At 35.5% G+C, this 12,875-nt stretch overlaps 3 protein-coding genes and 1 long non-coding RNA gene across 5 annotated transcripts in view; 1 reads left to right on the forward strand and 3 right to left on the reverse strand.

The window, feature by feature from the left end:
- Positions 1-12,875, forward strand: part of LOC136030462 (uncharacterized) — a 417,595-nt gene that overhangs the window by 261,222 nt on the left and 143,498 nt on the right. The window lies entirely within an intron of this gene.
- The window catches only part of LOC136030498 (uncharacterized), a 238,872-nt gene that overhangs the window by 174,214 nt on the left and 51,783 nt on the right, over positions 1-12,875 (reverse strand). The gene's annotated exons all lie outside the window — the stretch shown is intronic.
- Positions 1-12,875, reverse strand: part of LOC136042387 (uncharacterized) — a 250,361-nt gene that overhangs the window by 125,037 nt on the left and 112,449 nt on the right. The window lies entirely within an intron of this gene.
- Positions 1-12,875, reverse strand: part of LOC136042484 (phosphatidylinositide phosphatase SAC2-like) — a 62,092-nt gene that overhangs the window by 26,537 nt on the left and 22,680 nt on the right. The window contains exons 4-7 of the mRNA XM_065727476.1: positions 9,047-9,239; positions 7,878-8,043; positions 3,556-3,717; positions 1,855-1,984 (exon numbers count right to left, since the gene is read on the reverse strand). Of these exons, the coding sequence (XP_065583548.1) occupies positions 1,855-1,984; positions 3,556-3,717; positions 7,878-8,043; positions 9,047-9,239 (651 nt within the window). The remainder of the gene's footprint in view (positions 1-1,854; positions 1,985-3,555; positions 3,718-7,877; positions 8,044-9,046; positions 9,240-12,875) is intronic.

Consider the following 12,875-nt stretch of genomic DNA (forward strand, 5'->3'; position numbering starts at 1 on the left):
CAAGCGAGATTCCAATAGAACTTTGAGAACGAAAATTTTTTCAAGAATCATGCAAAACTACCGATAAACAATAAGTTAAAACCCTTTTGCATTACCCGTTCCGAACTAAACATTATCATAACTAAAGAGTAGTGCCATTCAATTTCCGATTCAATACTCTTTCTAAATTGAATGATTGTCACTGTGACAATGGTCCTAGACTACATATAAAGGTGTATCTATTCTGACACTATTTATTCTACTTATTTCTCATCTACAGTAGATTCATAATGCGAAATAATCAAACTTAAAAAAATATATCCACAAAAAAATCAAAGCAATTATTATAGTAGCAATCATTACATTTGGAAGCTGTGTTTAATAGAGATTCGTATACAACTATTCTTTCGTCGCCATAGTGTTTAGTTAAAAGAGGCCGTACACTAGATTGTTACCAACAATAAGCATAATAAGTCATTTCAAAAGGTTGTTCAAAATTCAAATTTCGTTCAGATTCACACTCCTCGTTGTTTGATTATGAATACGATCAACATAGTACATGCACTGAATAAACAGTTATACTGAACAAAATCATTTAAAGGCATCTATTGCCAACTTACAAAGGGGTGACCAATTGGATATCCCAAATGAAGCCTTCTTTGGTCTGTGGTGAGCTGAGAACATTGTTAAAGTCTTAAGTGTGCTCTCTTCTCTGTACTCCTATGGTAGCGTTGGTGGACAACATGGGGTTCGAACGGCAAAGGATTTCTAGAATCTCTAACTCACAGAGTTTTCGTTTTGTATATAACTTTTATTTATACCAATAATACAGTTGAACAATAAATGCTCAAACAGCGAGGGCAGAATCAGAGCCGAACTAAATAATCTTAATTTGTCGCTTATATTCACTTAAACCTCTAAAAGCTTGATTTTTAAATGTCAAATATCGACTTCGAAATATCATAGCATGATGAATTTCAAATATCAAGACTTGACTTTCAAGAAATGTCAATAATAAACGTAGCTTGGAAGGAAATAGACACAAGAACATTAAAGAACCCGATACAAAAATATGTTAAACAAAATACGTACATATCAAAGTTTACAATATAACAACATTTACCTTAATAAGTTTTACATAGATATAGAGTCAGCATGCTAGGTGGATTATTATATTAAGTAAATATTGAAGGTTAGATTTAAATTCATTGATTAAAATAATTACATCCAATCCATTCAAAAAACGAAAGAACAAGAATGAATATAGAACGTAGCACTATTTTTGCAGTCGTTTGCTAGCATGCAGTCGTAACCGTAAGATTAATAATTTCCGAGAAGGAACCTTTCTTTATTTAGGTTGTGGAGAGAATGTATTTAATTGTTAATACCTAACAATATATCCTTATGCCATGTGCAATAATACATCTTTTAAATCTTCCGTCTTTTTGAAAATTTTGCTTATATTTATGTTGTTTTTTTTTGTTTTTTTTAAAGTGATTGTTTTTAGGATTTCACTCTTTAACATGGTCTCGTGTAAAGGATGGTTTTCAATGTAAATAGCACCTTTTTGCCCAGCCTCTACCTTCTCTAAAAATAATGGGGATAAGATCTGTCAATTTGCAATAAGATGTCCTTGTAGTGCGTGCAATAATTTTCTTTAGCATTGATAGCATACATACATATTTTTATCCCCGAATTTTACTTCCCAAACAATGCGGGGATTTGTGGAATTTAATGATTAGAAATAGAAAACATAGTTAAGTTATGGAAGTGATAGTTTCAAAATTTCGAATTGAATTAAAATGGGAGTTAAGTTGAGTTTTGTCAGTATTGGGACCAAAACTGTCAAACAGCATATGTAAATTGAAGAAATACCTGTTAGAATAGAGATTGCCACTTGTCTAAATGCATCCCGAAAACGATTGATGTAAAAGCGACTAGCAGAGTTGACACCATCTTTCATCATACCAGCAAGTTTCCTTTTACCAGTTCGAGTGTAGTCTCCCTGAAAAAGAGAAAATAAATTTAGTAGAAATCTTGTACTACTTTAACTTTTCTTTGGGAGTTTGCAGTCGTCTTTTTAATAGGACAGTCAACATGAGAAAACGTAGGGTAGCAAATAATGGACGGAAATCACAGCCAATGAAAAAGAGTCCAAACAGTCGGGGTCTGACCTCTACTCAACCGTCCCTAGAGCATATATATTATATATTATATATATATATATATATATATATATATATATATATATATATATATATATATATATATATATATATATATATATATATATATATATATTTATATAAATCTAAACACAAGACACCCTTTCTTTAGCGACGGTGATAAGACACTGAACGATCTCATTTGGTTGTGAACAGCGTTAGGATCTATGAATAAGAAGACGGTAAATAGAGCTGAGATAAGTATCTTTGTTATGAGTAACTTTTTGCCAATGGTTCTTGATTCCAATTGTGACTTGAAGATATGGGTGACACCGTTAAAGGCTGGTAATAAAGGCCTGCTTCAATTCGGTTACTAAATGTTCTATCTTTTGACCTTTTTTAGGTACTTTCCGACCTTGTAATCCTGTTACGACTTGTATTTCCTATTACCCTGATTTCTATAAAACCCATCAAACTCCTTGTTCGAATAAAATAGAAACAAGGTAAATAAAAAAAAAGAAACCTTCACAAGTTCTGAGAGAGCCAAATTCGTTCTCAAAACAACTGAACAAATAAAAAAAGAAGAAAAAGAAGAGAGAGAGTGAGTGAGAGAGAGAGAGAGAGAGAGAGAGAGAGAGAGAGAGAGAGAGAGAGAGAGAGAGAGAGAGAGAGAGAGAGAGAGAGAGAGAGAGAGAGAGAGAGAGAGAGAGAGAGAGAGAGAGAGAGAGATTTGTACAAGACAATACAAAAATACAATTCAAAATTGAATCACAACATACTTATTCCCCCTTGAGAAAATCTGTTAGTCAGTTAAAATAAACTTATAAGATAAAAGCAAAATTTTCAAAAAGGAAAAAAGTGGTAAATATAGACAGAGTCGATTAAATTACTCCCTCTCCAGCGTGAGACGAATAACATTTCAGATCTAATGGATACCAGACTTTCAAGGTCTGGTATGGCTAGAAAAACTGTCCAGAATCAGCTCAAACTTTCGCATACTTCATAGCTCTAGAAAATCTGTGGATGCACCACTTACCTCGCGTAACTACTCTCTTTAAAATAACAAAAAGCTAGACAAAGATCCTGTTGGACGACAGGTTAAAAAAGCAAAGACTGTAGTGTATTTTTTTTCGATCTGTCGAGACTCCCCGTTTAGCCATATCCCCCTCTTCCCTTAAAAAACTATTGAATAGATAGAGCCCTAAGCTATATTTAAAACTTGTTGATTTTGTCGGATTTGCACTATATTTGGTACTTATCGCCGAAAAAAAAACAGTAAACTATCGGTTTATCTATATGACCTTCGTCTTACTCAAGCCGTACTTCTGGCACATCCAAAAGAAAAAAAAATCCTAATCTCAAGCACATCCAATAGAAAAAGGAAAGGGAAGAAAGCAAGAAAAGAACTTACCTTTAAAGCATTGGTACCAGCATATTGCTTGCTAATAGCATCACCATTATTTGCCCAAAGAGTTTGATGAGCCAGTAATAAACTTTCAGGAACTTTTCCTTCTGGTGGAACTAAACCTAATTTGCTTAGGATTAATAAAAGTACACGACGTGATACAGCCATCTAAAACAAAATATAATAAAGATAGAACAAAAATACAAGACGCAAGAGAGCACTACAAAAAAAAATTTAAAATGCGCATGCATCATACGCTATCTGTGAAAAAGAAAAAAAGCGTCGCGCATCATAAGCCCTTCCAGATTTGACTATAACCCCAAATTTGAAACGTGTGCCAGCTTGCATGTCTACTTGAACTGGAGTTTCTTTCAATTCAAAAGCAGAGCTATGGCTCAAGGAAACAAAATGCTGGTAGAAGAAGCTTCAGGCACAGATCGTAAGTCTCCATTTCAACCCAAATACTGTAGGTTCTGGCTCAAGGACTGGGAAAAATCATTCTTTTTGGTGCCGTGTGAGAGTTTTGGACAGCTTTATGAATTTTAACTCATATTCATCAATCAAGTATGAGGCCCACACATTCTGTAAAACCAACAGAGAAAATAGATCCTTTCTACTTCCTCGCAATAAAATTAAATTGGCGACCTTTAAACTAGAGAAGAAAGCAAAATTTAGTGTTCTGGTTGTGCTTTTGGGGTGTCCAGACGCAATCCAGCCTCAACGGAAGAAAGGTGTCTCTAGTTTCTTATCACCAGGATATCTATCTAAAAGCATCGTTAGATCCCAATCGAACATGGTAGGATGTAAGACCTAGAACCATAGTCATGCATTTTGTGAATCAGAGACCGACCTAACCTTTCTGGGGGATGGAAAAAAAGGTGGGTATTCTAAAGTCTTGTCAGGAGGTAAAATGACTGAGGAGGTTGTAGGATCCTATCCAAACTTTGCGAATTATGAGAATAATTGTCCTAGTTGTACTGCTTGAAGTCTATATTATATATGAAACCTGCGGAGGGGGAGCGTAAAAGGCGATTCCGCAAATTCTTGTCATTACAAAATCTATAACACAGGTTACCGGCTCTCCATGAAACGTAGCAAGATGCTAGAGTAAATGTTAGTTAGGCCTTTTGGATATCGGGACAAAAACTATCCTCTGCGGGACAAGTGGGTTCCTAAATTCAGTTGATTAGATAACTTTTAGAAAAAAAGATTTATTTCAGTCAAAATTTCTAAGAAATAAGAGCTAGAGTTCAATTTATGATTTTTGGTAATAGTGGTCTCTAGATTTTTATGATCTGGTCATCTACCATAATAGATTTTCAGATCCTAAATAAAGATGGAGGGAAGTATTGGTCCCAGGTGTGCCTATTAGGAGCTCGTACCCTACACGACAGGATTCCTAAATTCTTGTCACTTGGACATTTACCAGTAATATTTTTCGAATCTTACCATAATATAACGGGAAGCGTGAGATCATGCCTATGCTACGCGATTTCAAGCAAAATTCGATCTAAACTACGCAGGGGAGGGATAGGGAGGTACCATTCTTGTTTTAGGACATCTATCAAACAAGGTTTATCAGATCTAAACAAATTTGGTGAGAAGTAGAGTAAATGACTTATTTTGCCATTTAGGGACCAAAACTCATTTCGACATCTGTGAGGGAAGGTCCGTCTACCCGAAAAGTTTGTCGAATTCGAGCCACCCAGGCCCAAAGTGAGAAGAAGTGTCCTAGTTCTAAATTTTGGCAGTTCGTACCAAAACCAAAGTAAGTGGTGGAAAGGGAGATGATTGCTAAATTCTTGTCATCAGAAAATTCACGACAACAAATCGTTAGATCTTAAAAATACACTAAGTATGCCAATTGAGAACCAGGATCTTATTTGAACTCCATGATGAAGTAGGAGTCATTGTCCTACTTGTATTTTAGGTGTCTACGTGCGATACAGCTTCTACGGAAGTGAAGAGTCCCAAAGTCTTGCCATCTGATGATCTACAAAAATGATTGGTCACACCTAAGCCAAAGTTGGTTGAAAATAAGAGCAGACTATCTGTCCATATTTGAGAGGCTCTATCTAACCCTACCTTTGGGAGTAGAGGGGTTCCCTATGATCTTTTCAACATGAACCCCACCAGAACTGACAGCCATTTACAGACAAAACTTGTTGAGAAGCAAAAGGTAGCGTCATATTAGTACTTTTCAAGCTTCCAGAGCTGGACCATCTTTTTGGATGCGTTAAAGGGGAAGGGGTGAATTATTTCAAACAGGACATTTATCAGATGGGGTTGTCAGATTTCAAGAGAATTTGACAGAAAATGACAGTTAGTTTCGTAGTTGTGCCTTTTCAAGATTTTCTTGTACCTTTGTGTCCTTTTGGTGTCTTCGGGAATTTTTGTCATCAGGATATCTATCATATGAAGCTTTTTAATATCAGCCCAATGTGATAAAAGAGGAAACATTAAATGCCTTAGCTGTGTTTTGGTGGACCAAGGAAAAAATTTACCCCTTTGGGGAGAGTGGTAGTAGACTATAATCGCGTGGGTATTTATTAAAGGGGGTTGTTGTATCTAAAAGAGTCTTGGTCAGCAGCGACAGCTGATGTCTGAATCGCGCCTTTTCAAAGTCCGGAATTAATCTGCGGACCTTGAAAAGGGAAAAAATGAAGAGAGGAAAAAGGAAAATTTTCCTAAATTATTTCCATAAGTACAGAAGGAGGTTTTGGATCCAGGGAAGATTGGTGGGAAGCATGAGCTAGGGTTCCAGTTCTGCTTTTTATACACAGTCCAACCTCAGTGGGAGAAGTGGAGAAGGTATCAAAATGTCCATCATCCAAAATCAGCCTAAATAATAGGAAGGTTAGCAGAATTTTTTCAACAAAACCTGGTTAGCAACTATAGTTTTGTTCTTGGATGTCCGTGCTCGTTTGAACCTCAGTGAGAACAGGACTGAATTCGTATCATCTGCATCTACAACAAGGGCCTGTTGAATCCCACTTTGACTTAAAACTTACAGCTAAGGATTTTATTGTAAGTTCAGAGGGCTCGGGTCCAATCCGCTAGACACTGTTGCTTTTATTACTATACAACTACGTCTCATTGGTCAAAGTTTTAGCAATACTGACCGGTACCGGAGGTTTTCTTTTTTTTGTTGGATAGTCACCTTTCATTTTATGGACCATCTATGGTTATGCATTGTTGTACCGCAAAATCGATTCAATTCAAATTATTCTATAACTGTGAAGGTCCGAAATCTGCTAAATGACATACACCGAGGAATGTCCAAAATTCCATTTTCTCTACTTGGATTCAATTAGCTTTGCGAATCAGCTTTTTCAGCCTTATGCAAGCTTTGATGGTAAAAGTTAAATTTAGGTTAAATTATGTTATAAATCACAAAAGTGGGTTAAAAACGGAACCCAATCTAACCTAACCTGGTACCGTCAAAGATTGTATGAAATTAAAAAAAGTTGACTGGCTACACTGACTAAAACCAAGGAGAAAAAAGGGTGAATGTCAACATTCACCAATTTCAGACATTCATGGTATCAATTCGACATAATTCAGTAGCACTTGAATATTATAATGACTGTAAATAAGCTTTCAAGGCACTTTTTTGCATTCTCCTCTTTATATAGACAATCGAAAAACGAAAACAAATACCAGAAATTAGAACTGAGATGGGATGAACACAAACACAATGCTTTATTTTGATGCAGAGCCGATTAAATAAAAGTGAACCTTTTTTTTATTTTTTTCCAACTGATTTGTCTTCCATTATATCATTTAAGATTAACTGTTGAGCTATTTAAATGTCTTGTGCCGCTAAGAACAAATTTGGTGAGTTAAATTGAGAATTGACGTGCAACAATTAAATATGAAACAAACAAAAAATCACAAATTTCAGACAGATTTTATTTACAAAAAAAAAAAATTTAAGCTAGACTTACAATGCAGACCCAAGAATGTTGGGAAACCCGTTGGCAATGCACAAAAGCTGACTTAATTTTATATCCAGAAAACTTACCGTTAAAATTTTCCTATCTTCTATTCATCAATCTTAAAATCCAAAAATAAAACAATATGTACTTCCAGGAAGAAATGCAGCCATATTAGTACAAAGAAAGAGGGAGAGAGGAGGTAGATTCCTGATTACGCCTATTATTCTTCTCTTTCTAAGAGCCTACTTTAGGGAGCACTTGCAAAAACAGTCTGAAATCCATTGGACGAATAAAAGTCAAATATATGAACACAATCAATGGACAGATGATGCTTCAAATCAGGAAAACCCCCAAGATAAAGACTTTAAAAAGACAGAAGAATGAAATTACCTGAACAACATTCGTTCTGTCAAGACAGTCCATACAGTTAACCCTAAATGTGCCCGTTTGTTCGCAAATGGTTCCTTTGCTGTCGATCCATGAGAACTTCATCGCCTTCATCTCTTCTTCTAAAGCGCTGACTAACAGTTCAACATTCTCAAATCGAAGCCCACGGCTAATCAAAAAAGAGAAAAGTATGTAAAAAAACGAAAGGGTCTCTTTCAGATAATTCATTAATTCGTAAAAAAAAAAAAATAATAATAAATCCCCAATTCAATTTGCTAAAGGAAGGAGAGAGAAACTATGCTGACATCAAATATTAAAAATAAACGAAACATCTGATGTGCAGACAGCCAATGATCCTTCTGTTAAACAATCAATAAACAAACAAAAATTAAGAGAACTCCATAAAAGGTTGGTTTAAGATGTTGGAAATGAGACTAATTAGTATCCGAATGATAAATTTACGAATTTATATTTGCACATAAGAAATGAAAAGCAAAACAATGTATTTTCATAATATAAAATATAATAATATAATGATCGGTACATTATTCAAACGTATTGTAAATTTTTCTGCATTTAGTACATGTGGTTATACTTACTAAGTTGCAAAAACTTATAGGGAATACAAAAATTTACTAGGGGAAAATCTCCAATATGTTACATACCTGAACTTAATGAAATGACTGCAAATATTTTGTGTTAAAAGGATCAATACATATAAAAGTAAAATTTTTGAACTTATAAAAAAGAAGAGCCAACCATTCTTTTGTTTGACATATTTTTCCGAGATGGCAAGGACGCAAGGAAGAAAGGGGACCCCCCTCCCCCTGAACTTAATGAAATGACTGCAAATATTTTGTGTTAAAAGGATCAATACATATATAAGTAAAATTTTTGAACTTATAAAAAAGAAGAGCCAACCATTCTTTTGTTTGACATATTTTTCCGAGATGGCAAGGACGCAAGGAAGAAAGGGGGCGCTTTTGGACACATACTCAGCCAAAATATCACAATTGTATTTGCTTCTAAAATTATTTTTATTAATATTTAATGCCGTCCGTTTATTTTTGTTCAGTTTGCCCCCCCCCCCTCCCCCAATCAATTCTCATGTTAAAGCTGAGAAATTAAACAAGACTAGACTTAACCAATTCATACGAAAAATGAATAATTACCAATTATCATGAAAATCAAATGCTGCATAAGCTAAATCAGGTGAATCATGCATAAGTATCTGCTTTTCAAAAGCATCGCCAATGATTTTCTCTTTCCCAATCTTTTCTACCAGAGAAACAACACAGATTTTCCCATAGGTATCCACCTCACGATTGAAGTGACTTTTAAATGCCTGTTGGCATTCCAGTTCGCCTAGAACAAATAATCAATAAATGAAAAGTTTGTGGACCTAGAATTGGCCTAGGCAAAAACTAAACAAAGCGGTGATATTAAATTAATATAGTCAATTAAATTAAAATTAACTTAGCTCTTTTCTCGTTTGTAAGGTGCTACAGGCCAACAGTTTTTGAAAATACTTAAGCCTTAAAACCATTTATGTCACCCCTCTCCTTTTCCCCAGACACACAGTCACAGTGATTAATACCTTTGTACAGTTTTATCAAATCCCCCCCCACTTCCCTTCAAAAAAATTTCAGCATTTTATACCAGCTGTAACACGGCAAGATTAGTGAGGGTTTTGGCAGAAGTATGTCAAGAAGCATCAATTCAAGGTAACCCTACTCCATTCAGGTGCACAGAGGTCCAGTCCTAGGGGAGGGGAGTCAATGGCAAAAGTTGAATTTCAAAGCAAAAGGGAAGTGGTCTTTCTTACTAGCTCTGAGATTAGGTCCCCTTTCACCTTCCTCAGCTTGCAGGTAGGTTTTCCAAGAAGAATTTCGAGAAGAGTACACAGTTCCAGAATACTTGCCATGCTTAGTTTTCAAACGTGCCATTTTAAGCATCCAGACTGAAGAATACTTCAGGCTACTACTTCGTACTTAGTTTCCTCCCTATATAAGGTAATTGGTCACTATTTAATGGCAAGTTATTAATTACAAAAAAAAGGAGAATAATAAGTCTAGGAAAGCACTTTCACCAAGTTCTGATTCCTTTTTAAAATGTTAAGAAAAACTTGCGAGATGTAGAAGTCAAGCTTGAGAGAAAAAAGAGAATACAGATCAAATATATACTAGTCCAACAAAACATATCTAACCCTTCTATACAGTAGAAGGCACCTACACACGCAAAAATCTGACAACCTAATCCCTCTCGCACATCTGTAGAAATCCATTTCGTCCTATACGGTCCATCAGAACTGCTGGTAGAAAGTTCATGTATTGCTAACAAGTCTTTAGTATGACCACTATTTAATAATCAGTAATATGCAACTAGATAGAATGGATGTGATAGGAACTGATGGGTTGAAGAGAGCGGATTCCACGTAAATAGTGGCATGTTAATTGATAAAAAGGATTATATTGTAAAAAAAAATGTATTGACAGCCATCAGAACCCGAAGTCACCAATACGCTACCGTTTTTTTTTTTTTTTTTTTTTTTTTTTTTTTTTTTTTTTTTTTGTTTTGTTTTTTTTTAAATCGATATCGACCTTCGGGCTTCAACTGTCACCCCGGCTAATCTGTTTCTTAAAGATAAAAACTGTCATGTTGGGCTCGCCATGGACTTCGATTCGTAGGAAGAGGAAGAAGAAATTTTTCTTGAAACAAAAATTGTACCTTCCACTTTGAAATTCTATTCATTTTTTCTTTCTGATTTTTCGGATGAAAAAAGGTAGGTAAAAGAGCATTAGGCAATTTAGGACGTTAACTGGAAAAGAGCTAGAGCTAGTATAGAAATGAATTTTTTTTTTTTTTGCAAAGTGAGTAGAGCACACGGAAATTGAAGTAGCCTTAAACTTTGACTTGAAATTTCATCACTCGACCATTTCTTTCACAAAAGAATTTGGGAGGGTTATTCAGTGTTGATAAGAAAAGAAGGTAAAGGTGCAGTTTAGTTCCCCCAGTAGTGTAGGGCGCAGAGGCCCTACGGTAAAAGTGCAGATTAGTTCCCCATGATAAAATGGCTTATTTATTATTGAATATTATTCAGTCAATTGGGCTGGAAAGATCACAGATACTGTGTAGTAGAAGCAGAATATAAACAACTCACTTCTTACTGTATATCCCAGTTCTATTAGTAGGGGCTCTGTGTCCTACACTATAGAGGAAACTAAACTGCATCTTTACCGGCCCTACAAATGACAGTATCTATGCAACTTTGCGGCCCAATTAACTGAATAATATACAGTTAGAATTAAGTTGTTTTATCAGGGGGAACTAGTCTGCACCTTAACCGAAAAGAGAATCAAAGAAGCCTGGTGCCTAGCCCTAATCTGGATTGTTTGGATGAGGGGGTTCGTCCCCTCGTCAAAACCTCGCTGTTTACGGTAAAGTGTTTTTAGTAATTTCAAAAGAGCTATTTACCTAATTAAACAACCTTTGTCATTCTTAAAGGATTGGAACAAAATTCGAGCTTTAGCGTAAAGACCGAGGTATTGACGAGGGGGCAAACCCCCTCATATTAAGTATATGAGGAAGTTAGCCCCCTTGTCAATACCTCACTCTTTACCCTAAAGTTCAAACTTTGTAAAATAATGGTCGATACAAGCAATAATTTGTTTTTGTTATTTTCCGGCCGATCTTAAAATTTAATTTTACCTTAAGCAGCTTCATAAATATGATTTTATGTGATAATAAACCAAAGATATTGTATGTCTTTGGCTTGGGGTTGTTATTAAATATAAAAAGAAACAAGTTTTTTCCAATTGAAAGTAAGTAATAACATTAAAACTTAAAAAGAACATAAATTATTACGGATATCCTTTTAAGATCTTTCCTATCATTCATTTCAGTCATTTGAAAATTGCTCAACTTGCGACTTTTATTTTCATAAAAATAGTTTTGGCCTCTTTGGCCGTTTTGTTACTATGTCTTACAAACTTCACGAGAAAGAAATTTCTCGTGGGGGAAAGGAATTTTCCTTCGAGGGGGATGTGGAGTTGGTTCACCATCAGAACCAACTGCGAAAAGGCCCTATTTGTCTGCTGGCACTGAGAAACCGTCCAATAAAAAAAATTGCCCCAACAGATGAACGGTCAGGATGCTCATTCTCTTGAAGAACAGGAAGAGATCAACCTGACCATCCGGCGCCATTATTTCTTGGTTGATCATTATTTCTCGTTAGCTGCCGAAGCCAACCGGTTGAATTTATTTGAAAATTAAAACCAGACATTAACCTTCTGGAAAAAATACAAACATCAGACCCCGTAGGTGGCAGTTTATGCTTGTCATGTTCTGGCTGTACCAGCCACAAGTGCACCAGCTGATTAGATTTTTAGCACGACAGGACTGATAGTGACAGCAGAAAGATCAATACCGGCTCCGAGTAGAGTGAACAAGCTCACTTTCATCCATGACAGCAATAAACTTGTTCAGAGTGTCATCTCTGAATTAACCTTCTTGTAACCGTTGATCTTATATTTTTGGCGTTGTTGAGCCGTGGTATCTGACTTATATACAGTGTTTTTTACTGTTGTTAGTATATATTTTTTTCACTTCCTTTTCGTATGTATTTGATGAACAGAAGACGTTTGAACTTCAAACTTTGAAATTTATACAGACATTAGCCCAAATCATTAACAAGAAGAAAATGACTAAACTCAGGGTTTTATAGGAACGATGCTATGCTAAATATAAACACAACATAGGTTTCCGTGGGTCTAGTGGCTAAAAAGAGAATTCTTCTTGGTCTGATCGACGGTTAACATAAACACTTTCCCCACGGCCCAACAAATTCCTGTTTTGTCATATTGTTCTTGCATGTTTTCAGCCAACCAGCTAAAAATCCTTAGGAAGATCAAGCTGAGGTTGAATGTGTTTGGTGAAATGGGGAATTTTTTTTTAATTTTTAATCAGAAAAATCGGCACACCGTGGCACGCAGCCGATGAGAA

Source organism: Artemia franciscana, chromosome 1, assembly GCF_032884065.1.
Source record: "Artemia franciscana chromosome 1, ASM3288406v1, whole genome shotgun sequence".
Taxonomy (NCBI): domain Eukaryota; kingdom Metazoa; phylum Arthropoda; class Branchiopoda; order Anostraca; family Artemiidae; genus Artemia; species Artemia franciscana.